Source organism: Pongo pygmaeus, chromosome 23 (assembly GCF_028885625.2).
Source record: "Pongo pygmaeus isolate AG05252 chromosome 23, NHGRI_mPonPyg2-v2.0_pri, whole genome shotgun sequence".
NCBI classification, from domain to species: domain Eukaryota; kingdom Metazoa; phylum Chordata; class Mammalia; order Primates; family Hominidae; genus Pongo; species Pongo pygmaeus.
In genome coordinates, this window is record NC_085931.1 from 54,844,978 (window position 1) to 54,862,955 (window position 17,978).

Genomic DNA, 17,978 nt, shown 5'->3' on the forward strand with positions numbered 1-17,978 from the left:
GTTTGAGAACCTCCACCTAGATTTCAGAGGATGTATGGAAAGGCGTGGATATCGAGGCAGAAGTCTGCTGCAGGGGTGGAATCCTCATGGAGAACCTCTGCTAGGACAGTGCAGTAGGGAAATGTGGGGTCAGAGTCCCCACACAGAGTCTCCACTGGGGCACTGCCTAGTGCAGCTGTAGGAAGAGGGCCACCATCCTCCAGACCCCAGAATGGTAGATCCACCGATAGCTTGCAGTGTGCGCCTGGAAAAGCCACACACAACACCAGCCTATGAAAGCAGCAAGGAGCAGGGCTGTACCCTGCAAAGCCACAGGGGTGGAGCTGCCCAAGGCCATGGGATGTAAAGCTGCCACCTCTTGCATCAGTGTGCCCTGGATGTGAGGCATAGAGTCAAAGAAGATCATTTTGGAACTTTAAGGTTTAATAACTGCCCCGTTGGATTTTGGACTTGCATGGGGCCTGGAGCCCCTTTGTTTTGGCCAATTTCTCCCATTTGGAATGCGCGTATTTACCCGATGCCTGTACCCCCGTTGTATCTAGGAAATAACTAACTTGATTTTGATTTTACAGGCTCATAGGCGGAAGGGACTTGCCTTGTCTCAGATGAGACTTTGCACTTGGACTTTTGGGTTAATACTGGAATGAATTAAGACTTTGGAGGACTGTTGGGAAGGCATGATTGTGTTTTGAAATGTGAGCACATGAGATTTGGGAGGGGCCAGGGGTGGAATGATATGGTTTGGCTGTGTCCCCACCCAAAGCTCAACTTGAATTGTAGTTCCCATAATCCACGCATGTCATGGGAGGTACCTGGTGGGAGGTAATTGAATCATGGGAGTGGTTACCTCCATGCTGTCTCATGATAGTGAGTGAGTTCTCATGAGATCTAATGGTTTTGTGAGGGGCTTTTCCCCCTTTTGCTCAGCACTTCTCCTTCGTGAACATGTGAAGAAGGACATGTTTGCTTCCCCTTCCGCCATTATTGTAATAAGTTTCCTGAGGCCTCCCCAGCCCTGCAGAAATGTGAGTCAAATCTCTTTCCCTTTTTTTTTTGAGACTGAGAATTGCTCTGTCACCCAGACTGGAGTGGTGCAGTGGAGCGATCTCGGCTCACTGCAACCTCTGCCTCCCAGGTTCAAGCGAGTCTCCTGCCTCAGCCTCCTGAGTAGCTGGGATTACAGGTGCCCACCACCATGCCGAGCTAATTTTTCTATTTTAAGTAGAGACAGGATTTCATCATGTTGGCCAGGCTGGTCTCTAACTCCTCACCTCAGGTGATCCACCCACCTCAGCATCCCAAAGTGCTGGGATTACAGGTGTGAGCCACCACGACCAGCCAACCTCTTTCCTTTATAAATTACCCAGTCTCAGATAGTTCATAGCAGCATGAGAACAGACTAATACACCAGGACATAGCGCTGGGGCAGAGATCGCTTTACTAGCATCACGTGATTCCAGCTACAGATGGGCTTGTAGCAGCCCTCTTCCCACAGATGACATGGAACAAGTCTGAAGCACAGGGCACTGGCTCAGGCAGGTGGTCACATCAATGGGGTGGTTCCCAAGGACACCAGTGCTTAGGAATCACAGGCCCCAAGCACACTCCTGCCAAGACAGGTCTAGGTTAAGATTAATTACATTAGAATCTCTGCAGAAGAGCCCTGAGCATCAGTATTTTGACCCAGAATTCTAGTATCCAGACAGCAGGAGCACGGCCTACCCTGGGCTTGAATGCAAACTTCACCATTGAATGTATAACCTGAGACAGGGAACCTCAGCTCTCTTAGCCTCAGATTCCTTGTCAGTTTAATTTACTATGGGTCACCCCCATCCTACATATGCACTTGCACTTTCCCTTCCAGAATGACTTTCCTGCCAACCCAAATTCTAGTATCCATAAAGACCCAGTTCAGAAACCAGTTCCTCTGGTTTCTGGCTAATCCTGTCCTGAAATCATTTCTCTTTCCCCTGACATGGTGGCATTTATTACATGTGTTACAGGCTCGGAGAGGAGCTGGAGGCTCTTTAGAAACCAGCTAGTCCAACCCTTGACTTTCATGACAAGAAATTGAGGAGCTGATCGAGGAAAAGACTTGCTCAGTGTCCTAGAGCAGGTGCACAATGAAGCTGTGATAGTCGGGGATCTTTCTGTTGCCTGGAGCACAGACTTGGGCATTTCTAGATCAGCCACTTGCCTCTCTGAGCTTCAGTTTCCTCACCCATAAAATGGGGAGGATAATGCCTGCCTCTCAGGGTTGCAGTGAGATTTAGATGATGGGCTTTGGAAACTGCAAGGTGATGTGTACTTGTGAGGGTTGCATTACCTGTTACCTCCATGGAGATAGCATTAGAGGCATAGGAGCTCCTTGGGGAAGGGATCTGCCTCAGGCAGCAGGAAACACCCAGCACACAACTGGTGCTCAGAAAGCCAGGCAGGGAGGCTTGTAGCCGGCCCGGGAATGTGGCCCACAAACGGGAGCCATAGTTGCTCCAGGGCTCAGAGAGGTTTCTGGCTGGGATACCAGGGGAAAGAAGAGGATGGAAGACCCAGAACTTCAGCAAACTTGGTGGGCGGCCATGATATGGGGGCCAGAGAGAGCTCTGACATTGCACAGGTCTGGACTCCAGTGGCAACTTTTCTGTGTTTTGCCTGGACTACTCTCCACTCAGGGGCTGATGTGAGGCTCACAGGAGGGCCCCAGTGGGTGATACACCCAGTCTGGTGCCCAGCATGCTGTGAAATGTAATTAACACACCTTCACTCCCCACTGCCCCTTTCTGAGCAGTCATCTCCATCATTTGATATAGTCTGCAGTAAGCACTTAATTTTTTTTTTTTTTTTTTTAGACAGAGTCTCACCCTGTCACCCTGGCTAGAGTGCAGTGGCACGATCTCGGCCTGCTGCAACCTCCACCTCCCGTGTTCAAGAAATTCTCGTGCCTCTGCCCCCTGAGTAGCTGGGACTACAGGTGCCTGCCACCATGCCTGGCTAATTTTTGTATTTTTAGTAGAGATGGGGTTTCACCATGTTGGCCAGGCTGGTCTTGAACTCCTGACCTCAAGTGGTCTGCCTGCCTTGGCCTCCTAAAGTGCTGGGATTACAGGTGTGAGCCACCGTTCCTGGCCATGAGCACTTAATTTTATCAAGTAAAGATTCCATGAGGCGTGTGTTATCATCTCCATTCTATCCAAGAGTGGACTGAGGCCTTGAGAGGTGAGGAATTCCAGTGGGTCACATCAATGCTGACTTGTAGAGATGGGACTCCAACCCAGGTCAGCCTGAATTCAGAGCCCAGGATTCCTTTTCTGCTCCATAACGTGGGGCTGTGTCAGGAGGATCCTGGTAAGAAGTTGGGGATTCTGACCTGGCTCAGTTCCTAGGCTGCCAGCTGGGCCACCTCTAGGCTCCAGGAAGGGCATGACACCAATGGTAGATGATGGCTCTATAAGCCAGGTCAAGCTCATTCATTCTGAGGCTACATTAATAGAGGCAGTGGCCAGGAGGTGGGAGGTGAAAGACAATTTAGAAACAGTACTGGTCATATCACCTCTGGGACACTGCTGGACTCCATGCTCCCAGAAGGTTGTGAACAAACTCGGGGTATGGGGCTGGAGCTCCCTGAACAGCATCACTGGGTTGGCGATGTCCCTGAGGAGTGGTTGTAAGGGGTGAGCTGTTCACCATGGAGAAGAGTGACCTCAGAAGATCAACACCGTCGGCCCCTCTCCCCAGGCAGGCAGAGCAAGCAGAGTCTGTGGGTCCAGGGTGCAGAGCTGGGGTCCATGGGGAAGACGCAGGCAGTTGGATTTTAGCATCACGTGAGCAAAAATCTAAGAGTTAAATAAGATAAAAACCAGGGACGTGCTTAAAAACAATGAAGTCCTGCCAGGGATGCTTGTGAATGGACTCTGCCATTGTCAAGTTGCCAGCAGAGAACTTTGACGCATGAGCCACAAATAATAGAGATCAAAGAGACGTTTTTCAGAGCAGAGTATTGTAAGCAATTGAGATGTTCAACCATCTGAGCCAGAAACATTTCCCCACACGCTGCTTGGCAAAGGAGGGTGATGGAGAGGGAGGTGGGAGGGGCCAACTATCTTTCCCCGGTCTAAGTCACAAAGCAAAGCAATGGGGACAAAGCACAGGTGAAAGCCCCCGCTGTGTAAAGAACTGACAAGGGAGGGGTGATCAAGGGAGGCTGAGTGCCTGTGGGCATGGAGGCCTGTGTCCGTGAAAAGGGACAAAGGGCAGGGAGCAAGAAGATTCCTAAAGACCTCTAAATCCTTCACCTGGTGACCCAGGTGGCCAGGTCTCCCCTCTCCACCGGGGGAGGAAATCCCAAACCCAGCTCCTGAGGGTGGGGACAGTGCATAGAGCATTCCAGCTCTGCAGACAGTGTTGTGGGAGCTGCGGACCACGTGGCTCCAAGTGGGACAGCCTTTCCTGCTGCAGGGACAGCATCCGTACCTGCCCCCACCCGGGAGATGGCCAGAGGGGCAGAGTCCTGCTCAGACCCAGGGGGTCCTGGAGGGAAGGGGACAGCCTCCTGCATGCTCACTGTCTACCCCTTCCTCCTCCTTTTCCAATCCCACTGCAGCACTGGGCCCTCTTTTCCTCCACTTGCTCCCTTCTCTCACGTTTGCTCCCCAAATCCAAACTCCTCACCATGCCCTGACAGTGCCCTCCTGACCCAGCCCCTGCCTGCCCTGCTCCCCCCACCCCCACTCACTGCGGGCCCTTCCCTCCTTCAGCCTCACCCCAGGGCCTTTGCACCTGCCATTGCCTCCACCTGCAAAACCCAGCCTCTCATCTTCAGTCTAAGCTCAGCTGTCACCTCAGGAAGGCCTTCCTGGGCCACCCGGGCCAATGCTGCTCTCACCCCCACCCTGCCTCACTCTCACACGATTTTGTTTTCTTCACGGCCCCACCACTCCTGGAAAAATCTCATATTTACATTTTCCCGTTTGCTGTTCAGCATCTGCTCCTGCACGCCCACCAGAATGTAAGGTTTCTTCAAGGCTGTGTCTCCAGGCCTATAACTCGCTAAGCATAAGCTGAATAAATGAATGAAAGAATGAATGAGTGGCTTATTGTCTCCTTATTTATTTAGAGACAGGGATTCACTTTGTTGCCTGGGCTGGGGTGCAGTGGTGTGATCATGGTTCACTGCAGCCTCGACCTCCTGGGCTCAAATGATCCTCCAACCTCAGCCTCCCAAGTAGCCGGGACCACAGGCATGCACTATCATGCCCAGCCAAGTTTTTATTTTTTTTTTAGAGACAGGGTCTTGCTATGCTGCCCAGGCCGGTCATTTTCTCTTTAGTTCCCACGTGTATTCCTTTGCTTCCCGTTCTCACTCACGCCTCCATCTCTCTAACCTCCCCATCTCCACTGAAGCTGAGCATTTCCTTAGGGCCTGGCCAGGGGCACAGCATGGGTCCCGCTCTGCCAATGAGGAGAGCAGTGACTTGTGGAGAGGCCAGAGGCCTGGTGTCCCTGGCATCCTCTCTGCCCCAGGTAGAGGCACAGCTACATCACAAACCTTCTGCAGGAATGAGGCTGTCGGGGCAGCAGGGGCCACTGGGCCCAAAGGAAGCACCCACAGCTGGGATCCTGAAAAGACACGGACCCCCCTCTGCTCCTCCTCCTGCTTCCTGCCAGGGCCTTCCACCCTCTGGACCTGATAGGAAGTCAGAAGTCAAGGTTTCCGGAGTGGGGTAGATCCCGGGGGTCACCCTCAAGGGCCGCTGCAGGACTGAGAAAGAGTTTGGGGGGAGCACCCCCACCCCATCATCTCAATTGGCTCCTCTGGTCTCTGACGCAGGCATCAGGCACTTTCTCCGTCTTCTGTGAGGTGCTCCGTGGGCAGCTCCACGGCAGAACAGGAGCCCCTCACCCCAGCAGTGCTGCCCTCCTAGTCCCCCCGTGGAAATTCTGGAAGTAAGACGTGTGTCTCTGTGGCTGTCCTTTCTCTGCCGGATGAGACGGGGCAAGAGGGAGGGCAGGTGACCTGGGTACACAGTCACCGGGGACATGCTGACAGGCTGCGCCCCAAGGAACCACCTCCAAGCTGCAGGGTCTCCATGGAGATTGGCAGGGCTTCTTCCCGCTGGGGCAGATGTGGGCACACAGGACAAAGGCCAGAGCAGGAATCAAGGGACAGCAGTCACTGGGCTGGCCCTGCTCGGCCCCCTCAGGCCTGATGGGTGGGCCTGAGCTCCTCTCTATGAGGAGCTCTCTGGGGTTGGAGGGGGCTTGTTTCCGGGACTCCAGTGGCCGGAGGGCTGTGGAGGGAGGAGATGCCACAGGTAAATGCCTGGGGCTCGGGAAGGGTAGGTGAAACCACATGCGTGCAGGTGCAGCCACAGTGAACCCAGGTCACTCTTTCCCCAAATCCTGCTCTGAGGGAGGACATGTGGCCCTCAGTGTGGCTGAGCTGGAAGTGTCAGGGAGGTCCTAGGATGGCCACTCCCCAGAGAACTGCACTGATGTCCCTGCTAAACCGATAACTGTTGAGTGGGTGGGGGAGGGCCACACGGGACCCCCCAAGTCTGGAGGGCTGGTCAGAGGAGAGGGACCAGGCCACCGCAGGCCAGACCACACACAGGGCCAGCCTCGTCCAAGGTCACATGGGGATGTCTGGCTGGCAGGAGGACTGGTAGGGAGCTGGTGAAGCCGCAAGAGGCACCTGTCCCATGGGTGGGCCAGTGACTGCACCTGGCAGGTCATGCAGACTGACCAAGGTGACTGTCATAGAGCATCTAGCACAGGCCGGGCGCACAGCAGCGACCAACACACGTGCCAATGGCTGTGTGAGTAGGCCAGAGGGATGCAGGTAAGCAGGTGGGCAGGCAGATGGTATGGACGGCCTACCCAGGGTCCAGGGAAGCAACTGGTGCGTTCCTCCCAGCACAGCCACCCCCTCTCCGTCCCTGCCCTCTGCCCACCTCACCTGATGGGCCCAAGGAGCTGGGCCTTGGTCCTGGAGAAAACCTCAAGCGCCACGTTCCTCAGCAGGCCCTGCATCCACCACAAGTCCGCCGGCACGTCAGGCAGCCACATCACCAACCTGGAGGAAGGGGCAGGTCAGCTTTGCCCAGGTGAGCCTGGGGTGTGGCCCCACCAAGCCCACCCTCCCCACAGGCCCAGAGCACAGCCGGGAGCCCTGCACCTGAGTGCTGCCCAGGTTAGGGAATAAGTGCCGGCAGCGTCGGCCACTGTTGCAGAGCAGGTTGGAGTCACAGGGGCACCTGCAGGGTTGGAATGATCCGAAATGGACTTTGAACTTGGCAGAGGTGGCCAGGCCTTAGGTTCCTTGACTCCACAGGAAACAAGTAGGAAGAGCAGTGGACCTTTGGGGTCAGGCTGGCTTGAGGGTACAGCCCAGCTTCCCTGCCCATCAGCTGGGTGACCTGTACAGGTCAGGGAAGCTATCTGGGCCTCTGTTTCTTCACCTGTCAAATGAGGACAGTCACCTCACCCATAGTTCCTAATGTCCTCCTTATCTCCATTCATTTCTCTCTCTTCTCTCCAGGCCAGCCCCTGCCCTCCCCACCCCACGCGCCTTCGTCCACTCTCCTCTCAGAAGCTGCTGGCCCTCCGAAAACACAGCTGACAGAGTCCCCTCTTGCTCAAGATGTCCCTGTGGTTCCCCACTGCCTCCATGATGGAGCCAGCCCCAGATTCAGGGTCCTTGGAACTGCATCTTATCCCAGCACAGAGGAGAGGCGGCATGAGTCTGTCTGCAGGGACACAGCCCTGTGGGGCCAGGCCTGAGAAAGCCCTGGCCAGACACCTCAGACACTGGCCATGGCAGGGCCTCAACCTGCACCACAGCACCCTTGGAGGGGCCCCTACACCAGAGCTCAAACTAGGCATGCAGTCCAGAGAGTGTGGTGTGACGGCAAGACATAAGCTGGACTGTCACCTCCCTTGTTCTGGACCTCCTGCCTCTATTAATTCAACCTATGTGTTGAACATATCTATTGTGAAAAATACCAAGAGTGAAATTCCCTGTGGTCTGGGCAGGCTCCCCTTTGGGGCTCACACAATGAGTTTTTTTTTAATTGAAAAGGTTGGACTTTACATTTATACTTTTGGATTTCATCTTGTCGTTTCCGTAAACAGCTCAGTGTGAGGAGAATCTGTCGGTAGAAAGCTCTCTCCTGGCTTTGGGCCACTGGCAATTTAAACAGCAGGGCTGACCCAGTCATTAACTCAACATTGAGCAGAACGGAGACCTGTGGTTCACTGTCATAGACCTTCTTCCAGAGAATTTTTTAAAATACAGGTGTCCCCATGACACCTCCCTGCTTAAACCCTTCCCAGCCTTTCCACCACTCTCTGGACAAAAACCACGCTCAGCTGGCTCCAGAGCTCGGTGCATCTGCCCCACCAGCCTCCCCTGCGTCGTGTACGGCACACTCTCTGAGGCTCCAGCTTTACTGGCTTCCCTTCCTGCTCCTCGAATGGGCCTTTCTCCCTCCTGCCTCTGGATCTTTGCACATGCTGTTCCATCTGCCAAGAACGTTCTCCTTGTCCTCTTTGCCTGGTGGACGCTGACTCATCCTTCAGATTATAGCCTAAGAGTCATCTCCTCTGGGCAGCCTTCCCTGGCCAGAGAGTCCCTAGATTGAGCTGTGCAACAGGAAGCCAGTGTAGACCTCTCCCAGGGAACCTCTAGGTGGAGCTGTAGGTTGTGAGCTCCACCAGGCCAGGAGCTGGGTCTGCGTCAGGGCTGCTTCCATGGCCCCCAGCCAGGCCTTGGCCCCTGAGAGGTCCTCAGCAACTGCTGGTGGAATGAATGAACAACTGACGCAGATGGGCACATTAACCAGCAAGTTAGACTGTTACTGAGAGCCTAACCACAGCCGGCCTGACTTGGAAGGGGCTTGTTTTACAGAAAAGGAACCTGTAGCAGTGGCTCACACCTGTCATCCCAGCACTTTGGGAGGGTGAGGCGGGCGGATTGCCTGAGCTCAGGAGTTTGCCACCAGCCTGGACAACAAGGTGAAATTCCGTCTTTACTAAAATACAAAAAAATTAGCCGGGCGTGGCGGTGTGCGCCTGTGGTCCCAGCTACTCAGGAGGCTGAGGCAGGAGAATCGCTTGAACCAGGGAGGCGGCGGTTGCAGTGAGCCAAGATCACACCACCGCACTCCAACCTGGGCAATAGAGTGAGATTCTGTCAAAGAAAAAAAAAAAAAGAAAGAGAAGAGAAGAGAAAAGAAACCTGTAGCCCAGAGAGGTCAAGAGACTCAGGCCCAGCCACACAGCCAGCCTGAGACTCAAGAGACCCAGCCCCAGCCACACAGCCAACCTGAGATTCTGATGGGTGGAGCAATGGTCAAAGGTCACGAAGACAGTGTAGGGCCCAGGGGGCCGACCAGGAAGCCCCCAGCTTCCAATCGTACCCACCATGCCACTTCCCCACCAGTCTCATTTTGCAGAGGACATCACAGAGGCTCTGAGTCATGCAGCCAACACCACACAGTGTGGGGACACCAGCTGAGCTCCCCCCACCCCGCTCAGCCCTGCCCACCCAGTGCGCCAGCCGCCTCTCCTGCCATGGGCACCAGTCTCCGCCACAAGCCAGGCCCTTCCCAGGCCCCCTGGCCGAGCCTTACCTTCTGCTGCGGAAGTAGATGTACTCTAAGGGCAGCGTGCAGGGTAGCAGCAGGTACGTCAGCACCTGTCCAGGTCCCGAGCGCCAGAAGCGGGCCCACCGGCTGGGATCCCTCGTACATGCTTTCTTCAGTGCTGCAAGAGAAGCCCCGGCATGGCCCTGCCCACCTGGAGTCTGCGGGCCGGCAGCCTGAGCCCCCCCATCTCACACAGTAAGAGACTGCACCCCCTCCACCTTCTGCAGATGAAGAAGCAACACTGAGCAAGCCCCCACCACAGGCCAGCAGGTAGCTCTGCGCTCATCGTTGTCCATGAGACAGGTGGTGTATGCCCTCTCGTAGATGAGGAGACTGAGGTTCAGAGTGGAGAAGTGACTTGCCTAAGGACCATCAACAGGAAGTGGCAGGGCCAGGATGGACTTGAGGACTCTCAGGCTCCTGAGCTCTTTCTACCTCTCCTGCCCCTCTGGAAAGTCTGTGGCCTGCTAGGCTGGGACAGACGGTCTCACCACACTCTCTCAATAACAGTAACACGACAGTGTTATCAATAACCACAGCTGCAACTATGACCGCAACAACCATTTCCGGGGTCCTCTATTCACTGACCTGACCAGAGTGGAAGGGACCAGCATCTGGGCTGGGACTGAGCCAGAGCCCAAATCCCAGCCTCCAGACATAGCCCAGGCCACAGCTCAGGCCAACACCTCCACTCTGGCCACTGCCCTCTGGAGACGGAGCATTTGAGGATTCACAGATAGCACAGGCCAGAGACCCTGCTCCACATCCACCTGCCGAGTGTCCTAGGACGAGTCCTAGCTTCCTTCTCTATAAACTGGGGATCCCGGCAGGACATTCTTCCCTGGGCAGGCAGATGAGGATTAGAGATGAGATTCACAATTCCCTCCCCAGCTGGCGAGGGCTCAGCGCCCGGGAGTTGGTGCTCCACCCGAGGCAGCTCTCTGGTGCCCCCGTGTGGCTACAGGCACACTGCCGGGTTCCAGAATCCCAAGCTTGGACCTCAGGGGCTCTGCACAGGTCCACGCCCATTTCTGCACGTCCTCGTGTGGTCTCCGGCATGGAAAGGGGCCCCCTCCTCATCCCCTTGCCCACCCCACTCTCCCTGATCTGGCCTCGACCGCCATCACTCTCCTCCCAGCCTCCCACCCCTTCAGCCTCTTCCCACCCAGCTGGGTCCACCACCCCCTGCCGCCCACCTCACTCGTTCCTCCCACAGCTTTCGAGGCCATCTGCCCACCCTGCCAGCCTCCCAAGCTCGCCTCTGCTGCCTGCCGCTCATGCTGCAGCCACAGGGACCTCCTGGCTGTCCCTCACCAACCCCGGGACCTTTGCACGTGCCATGCCCTCTCCCCGATGCTCTTCTGCCTCTTGGCCTGGCCAACATCTCCTTTCCAGCTTCACTTAGATGCTGCTCAAACTTACCCCCCGCCATCATTACATGTGCCTGTGGGACTCTGTACTTTCCTGTTGTTGCAGTTGTGACATTTAGTCACACAGCAGGTGAGCAGACTAAATGGTTCCGAGTAGAACCCCTGGTTCTGCCCTTTGCTACTGTGTGACCCTGGACAAGTTGCTTAACTTCTCTGTGCTATGGTTTCGTCATCTGTACAATGAGAACAATTCTGTACTATCCTCAAATGGTTGTTGGAAGGATGAAGTGAGTTCATTTTCATCTGGGAAATCCAGAACCCTCTGTGTGTGCCTCTCCTATGTCAACACTCCCGCCCTTTCCAGGGCAGTGGGCAAAGACCTGGCTTTCGCAGGCACAGGCTTGGGTTCAAATCCCCTAGTTGCAGGCTCTGAGCCCTTGGTGAGTCCCTTCCTTTCTCTGAGGTTTGGTTTCCTCATCAGTGAAGTGGGTACGAATAATGCCTAGGCCCAGGGTTGTGGGGAAGAATGAATGATGCCACATGTGAAAAGCCCATAGTACCACACTTGGCATTTAGTAGGTGCTCAGTAAATGAGTCCTGTCCTCTTCCAGACCACGAGTGCCTTCAAGGCAGGGTCCCTGAGCCTGGGCCCCTGAGTGCAGGGCCCTGATAAGTGAGCAAATGCAAGAAGAGTCCCTACCAGCCTCCAGCTCTGGTGAGAGCTGCTCAAAGTTGGGTACGTCCTTGACTTGCACATGGGGCACTTTCCAGTTGAGAGACAGGCCCCCCTTCCAGCGTTGGTCACAGCCAGCATCCCAGTTTCCATCAGCCGGGGCTGGGGGTTCCTTAGACACCAGCGTCCATAGCACTGGTTCCTTGGTGAGTCCTGGGTCAGGGAAGGGAGAGGATAAGTCCGGCATCTGAGCCTCCCCCAAGGCTCCCCATGCTGCCCACATCCCTCAGTGCCCAAACCCAGTTCTGGGGTTCCACTGTGCTGTGGGACGGACCCACGGGTTATTCCGGATGACTCCCTTCTGCCTTCCCCTGGCCCTGCTCCCTGCCCACTTTCGAGTGGCTCCTCAGAGCCCAGACCCCGAAGACACAATCCAGAGTTCAAATTCTGGCTCCGCCACCTGCAAGCTATGTGACCCAATGCCCTTTGCCTCAGTTTCCCTCTCTGTAAAAAAGGAAAAGTAAGACCTGCTTTATACAGTTACTCTGAGACTTAAACAAGATAAATACATAAAGCTTAAGCTCACGTCTGGGCACATATTAAGCGCTCGCCACATGCCTCCTGATTGTGTTTTTGGTTGCAACGCAGGACTTGAGCACATGAGTTCTGGAGCCAGGTGGCCTGCGTCTGAATGTCTATTCCACCAATTTGAAGAGCTCTGTCCTGTGGATGATGTTCAGGCTCTCCAGCCCAAACCTCTCTGGCACACCCACTGCCCCATGAACACACACACACACACACACACACACACACACCCCCTGCCATATTGAGTTATGTGCCCTCAAGGTGCCTGCCTCTGTCCCTTCTTTCTTATTTTTCCCTCTGCCTAGAATGCCCTCTTCTTTTGCTGGAACCTTCAATTTTGCTGGTGTCTTCATAACTAGTCAAAACCCAGCTTATCTGTCACTGCCTCCAGGAAGGCCTCCTTGCCTACCCCCAACCCCCAGGCTGAGTCCAATGCCTCCTCTGGACTTCCACAGCCTTGAGCATCCCTCTGTCACTGCACCCATCTCCCTGGTTGTCTCTCTCTGAGTCTGTCCCCCTGCACCAAGCTGCGGGCTGCTCAACGTAGAACTTGTATGTGATTCTTCTCTGAGTCCCCAGTACTCAGCTCAGGTTCAGCACAGAGCAGATGATGAGGAAGAGAGTGAGTGAGCCCAGGTCCCTAGCAGCTCAAAGGCCCAAGAGGCAGGGTCTACCTGGCACCATGTAGGACATGATCCCCAGCCACTGTGGGACTGCCACCTACCACGTCTCTCCAGGAACCTCAGGGCATCCAGGTAGCCTTGTCTGCAGTTGTCGGCCACTACCTGCCAACACACAGGGCAAGGGTGGGATGGGCAAGGCCTGGACCTGCCCCTCGAGCGGATGTCACAGGCCAGAGACTTATCTTCAACTGGAGATAGTCCCAGCCTAGCCTATTCTCCCCAAGTGACCATTCAGCAGGGCTCAGGGACCCCTGGGGACCTTAGCACTGGGCAGGAGGGGCCAGAGGCCTGCAGGCAGAACAGATCTACTTGGCTAGTTCTGTTCCTACAGGCCCATTACATCTCCCCTCTGAGACACCCTGGCTGCTCTTGCCCCTGCCTCTCCCCTCTCTTGCCTCAGTTTCTGCCTCTGGAAAATGGGATAACAAGGCCTGGGATGGCTGGGACTTTGTCTGGCCCCTTGTAGGGCAGTGGATGGGGGTTCCCTTTGCCCCTTTGATGTTCACTTCCAGTACCAGACTGAGGTGGGCTGAGGAACCAGGAGCCCCACCTGCCTGTCTCATTAAAGTCCCACTGGTGGCAAAGGGTGCCGTCCCCCTCACATCCTTGCTGTGAGACTTCAGCATGGCAGTGCCAACTCTCTGAGTGCCTCAGCTTCCCTATCTAGAAAATGGGGCTGGGGTTTCCTGCCCACCGAGGGGTGTGGGGAGTACCAGAGTAAATGAACATGACTTCGTCTCGTGACTTAGAAAGCACTACGCAAACCTGAGAGGTAGAAGGGACAAGGAAGAGTCAGGATGTGGCTGGGGCAGAGGAGCGTGTGCGTGTGCGTGTGTGTGTGTGTGTGTGTGTGTGTGTGTGTGTGTTTCTTTCTTTCCTTTTTTCTTTTTTTTTTTTTTTTTTTTTGAGATGGAGTCTCACTCTGTCACCCAGGCTAGAGTGTAATGGCACGATCTCGGCTCACTGCAATCTCCACCTCCCAGGTTCAAGAAATTCTCTTGCTTCAGCTTCCTGAGTAGCTGGAATTACAGGCATGCGCCACCATGCCCAGCTAATTTTTGTATTTTTAGTAGAGACAGGGTTTCACCATGTTGGCCAGGTTGGTCTTAAACTCTTGACCTTAAGTGATCTGCCAGCCTTGGCCTCCCAAAGTGCTGGGATTATAGGCGTGAGCCAGCACACCCAGCCAGGAGGAGTATATTTCAATAGTTGTCGAATTATCTATTTTCAAGAAATACCAAGGGGTAAAAAACCCTTCCTTGGTTTTTTTCTTTGCATTTGTGCCTTGCCTCCACAATGGATGGTCAATCTGGCCACAGTCAAGGACAGTGGTCAAGAGTGTGGGCCTGAGCCAGCTGAAGGTCTGAATCCTGGTTTTGCTGCTTCCAGGCTGTGTGACTTTGAACAAGTTGCTTAACCTCTTTGAGCCATAGCATCCTCCCCTGAGAAATGGAAATGATAACGGTACCTGCCTACAGACCCTGGCCCAGAGGAGCACAGGCAAAGGCCCTGCTCAAAGGCCAGCTGAGCAGAGTTGGCGCGAGTGTGTCCCATTGACACGGGGCCAGTCCTCTCTCATCACTGGCTCAGGGCGGCGAGAACAGTAAGGACACAACTGAACCCCAAGCTTAGGATTCAGGTGTTTGGCTGTGAGACTCGGGACATGTGTTGTAACTGCCTTTAGGCTCGGGGGGCAGTGGGGATTAGGAGCACACAGAGTCTGACTCACGGGGCCCTTGACCTTGGCCAAGCCTCTAATACCATCACAGGGCCAGACCTACCTCGAGCCTGGGGGGTATGAGACACATGAACCCCAGGAAGAAGTTCTCAGTGGAGATTTGGAAGCTGGAGTTGAAGGCGTTCAGCTCATGCAGGTTGGGGGAGGTGCTCTGGGGGCAGATATCCACTGTCCCATGGAGGGGCAACACCGTGATGGTGGAGGGGCAGTCCGCAAAGGGCAAGTTGTTGCTCAGAGACCCGTCGATGTAGCGCTGCAATTTGTGGGTGGCAGGTGGGTGGTGCTGCCCTCTCAGAGGGCCTCCCACACTGGCTGCAGCCGGTGACCATCCAGCTGTCCCTGAGTCACCAGTGCCACTCCAGTCCAGGAGGCTGAACGCACCCCAGGAGCAGGGGAAGGGCCTGGCACACAGTAGGTGCTCATGGAGTGCTGGTTTCCTCCACCCAAGCACCTCTCCACGGTGTGCACCCCAGGCTGCCCAGAGCACAGAACAGAGTTCCAAAGTGCACTCACCTCCCCTCTGAACTCAGGGGGGATCAGCCCACAGTAGAAAGGAATGTATGAGGTGCAGACCAAGGCCTAGGTAGAGAAGAGTCAGCGGGAACACAACTGTGCATGCTTCTTGCATTCAGAACCTCCCCCGGGCATGGTTTCTAATCCCAACAGCCTGCAAAGGAGTTGTCATCAGTCCTACATCCAGATGAGGGAGCTAAGGCATCACCTCCCAGCCAAGCTCTCCAAGGGAAGCAGGGATTGGAGCACCTCTGTCTTGACACCCATCTCCTCTTTCTGTGGGTGTGCAGGGAAGGAGGCCAGGTGCAGGCTCCTGAGGAAGCCAGCCGGGGACCCCAAAGAGTGGCCCAGACTCCTTGCCTGTGTAGCAGTTGGGATGGGCCTGGCACATAGTAGGTGCTCAATACACATTAGCTGCCGTCACTGTTATCAGTCTGTGGGAACAAAACTGTCACCTGCATCTCCATCTGGTCAGGGCCAGGATGGGTTCTGCACCTCCCAGAGACAGTTGGGATGTTTCCAAGGGTTCCATGAGACAAAGTCCTATATTCAAAAGTTTGCAAGCTCTGGGTTGGTGGTTCTCAACGAGGAGTGATTTTCTCCCCTACAGGACACCTAACAATGTCAGAGACATTTTTGGTTGTCACACTGTGTGCCTGCACTTGAGCGTGCACGTGCACACTATTGGCAAATGTCAATAGTGTCAGGTTCTATGTGAAGCATCTTTTTTAGACATTCTATTTCATTTCTATACTGGATGGTTGCTTACCTCCTTACTTGGAGATGAGTTCATTATGGATACCGCCTGCCCCCCAGAACCACTGAGCATAGAAGGCCCAGGAAGGCAAGGGTTTCTGTCTGTTTTGCTCCCTGTTACAGTCACAGTGCCCAGAACAGTGACTGGCACATAATAGGTGTTCAATAAATGTCAGCCCACCACCAAAAAGCGGCGGGAGGATGGAGTGGGATGGAGGCTGGGGCTAGACAGCTGCCCTCTGGAAAGAGCAGTCCCTGTGGGGGCCCTGACTCGGCAGCCTGACTCTGCCGGGCCCCAGCCAGACTCTTCTGTGTGCAGCAACCTGGAAAGTCTCCAGACCCACCCTGCCGACCCTCTCTGGGCCTCAGTTTCCTCACCTACAAACAGGTCCGCCGGCCCTCCCTCCTTCCGCCCCTGCAGAAACGTCTGCCGGGGAAGTACCTGGATGTCACTCTGGACTAGATGGAGCCTGCCCACCTGCCGCCCACCAGCCAAGCCCTGGGATCCCCCCGCTCCCCACCTGGATGAGCTCATCGCGGGTGGCGAAGTCAGTGACCAAGAAGTTGCGGCCGTCGGGCCAGCGGGTCAGCGAGATGCCCAGCCGCTGGGAGGCCAGGACGTGGGCGTCGGAGGGCAGAGTGTCCTGCAGCTGCCGCTTGATGTGCTCGATGGGTGCGTAGGCCGGGTGCAGGATGCTTAGGCTGAGCCGCTCCACCTGCCCAACCATGCCCAGAAGGTGGGAGCAGCAGAAGTCTGCAGTGGGGGCAGGGAAAGGGAGACCTCAGCGCCCAGGGGTCCTGCCAGTCCCTCCACACCCCCACTGCCCTCCTAGGTGCAATGGGAGCGGGGTCCTCCTCACTCCAGCTCAGAATTTCTGGGCTCGGCCCTGGATTCAAATGATCCGTTCACCTTTTCACTTTTTGCCCCGCCGACCTGGGAAACAGAGTTTCCGGCTCTGAGCCACGATCCCTCCTCTGCAAATGGGGGTCACCTAGTCCCCAGCACTCGCTGTTCTCATGGGATTAAATGGGGCTGTGCCGGGGGTAGAGGGCGCAGAGCACAGCGCCAGGCACCAGAGTCTCTGGGCTCAATCCGCTTTCATTAAGGTGTCCCCGCCCCTTTTCGCCCCCGCGGTCCGGGACTTACCGACCGACTTGCCGCAGACGATGGTGACTGCGTTGAGCGCCCCAGACGAGGAACCGTAGATGCGGCGGGCGCCCTGGAGGAGGCGCGGGGCGCGCTGACGCAGGCATTCGGTGGCGCCCACGTGGTAGGCGCCCAGGTAGCCGGCGCCGGAGAAGGACAGGTTCCAGCTGCCCTCCTCCTCTAAGAAGCCCATGGCGGGTGGATCGGACGGGGTGATCGGGACGAGGAAGGGTCACTCCGTGACCCGGGATAGGGCCGGGATGCAGCCTTGGACGGGGCTGGGCCCAAATGTGGGCTCTGGAGGGAGCCGGGCTGGGGCTGGTGCTCCCTGCGCCGCCCCCGGGCTGCGTCACCTGCGCCCCAGCCAATGAAGTCCCCGGGTCGCGATCAGCCCCCACTCCAGTTGTGCGCCAGGTGTGCCCCAGAAGTGCCCGCGCGCTGTGTATACGCTGGCGCCGCCCCCACGCGCCCGCCCCGGATCCGCATCGGGTCATAGATTTCTGGGTGACACGGCAGGGGAGTGGAACCAAATGTTGCCTGATCTCTGGTAGTCTGGGCAGATGTTATTCCAGTCCTCGTTACGCAAATGAGGCCACTGAGGCGCAGCCCAGGATAGTGACAGCCAGGAAGTGGCAGAGTCGGACCCAGGACACCTGGTCTTTGGGGTCAAACCAGGCTTAAGTCCGCAGCTGTGCTGGTTCCAGGGAGGGACTTGAGGGAAAGGGAGGTCTTGGGGCCAGCCCCCGCTCCAGCTAGCACCACTGCGCCTTCCCCTGGCTCACCCACTCTCCAAGCCTCACCTACCACTACAGCCTGCTCAAACATCCCACCTCCTCCCTCTTCCCCTAATCAATCAATTGGAAAGTGTT

The 17,978-nt window shown here is 55.8% G+C and overlaps 1 protein-coding gene across 6 annotated transcripts; it reads right to left on the reverse strand.

The window, feature by feature from the left end:
- Window positions 1–1,430: 1,430 nt before the first annotated feature.
- On the reverse strand, window positions 1,431–17,387 carry PNPLA5 (patatin like phospholipase domain containing 5). 6 transcript variants are annotated; one of them, XR_008496788.2, is made up of 10 exons: window positions 17,110–17,387; window positions 16,484–16,716; window positions 15,207–15,272; window positions 14,733–14,946; window positions 12,997–13,053; window positions 11,715–11,900; window positions 9,630–9,762; window positions 6,956–7,072; window positions 4,958–6,287; window positions 1,431–3,833 (listed from the first exon to the last, which is right to left on the reverse strand). XR_008496788.2 is itself a non-coding variant. In XM_054470033.2 (9 exons), the coding sequence occupies exons 1-9, from the start codon at window positions 17,300–17,302 to the stop codon at window positions 6,197–6,199; spliced, it is 1,290 nt and encodes a 429-aa protein (XP_054326008.2). In that variant the 5' UTR covers window positions 17,303–17,387; the 3' UTR covers window positions 3,977–6,196. The 6 variants fall into 6 exon arrangements, 5 of the variants coding, with proteins under 5 accessions (XP_054326008.2, XP_054326007.2, XP_054326009.2 ...); XM_054470033.2 differs by lacking the exon at window positions 1,431–3,833 and having other exon boundaries at window positions 3,977–6,287; window positions 12,997–13,057; window positions 14,737–14,946; XM_054470032.2 differs by lacking the exon at window positions 1,431–3,833 and having other exon boundaries at window positions 3,977–6,287.
- Window positions 17,388–17,978: the final 591 nt, after the last annotated feature.

What these genes read in the sequence shown, in the direction of transcription:
- PNPLA5 (XM_054470033.2), bottom strand. Translation starts at nt 17,302, where the DNA reads ATGGGCTTCTTAGAGGAGGAGGGCAGCTGGAACCTGTCCTTCTCCGGC. An exon ending in CCCCTGAGTTCAGAGGGGAG is followed by an intron (nt 14,947 to 15,206) that starts GTGAGTGCACTT and finishes CACAAATTGCAG; the next exon opens with CGCTACATCGACGGGTCTCT. An exon ending in TCATACCCCCCAGGCTCGAG is followed by an intron (nt 13,058 to 14,736) that starts GTAGGTCTGGCC and finishes GTGTGTTGGCAG; the next exon opens with GTAGTGGCCGACAACTGCAG.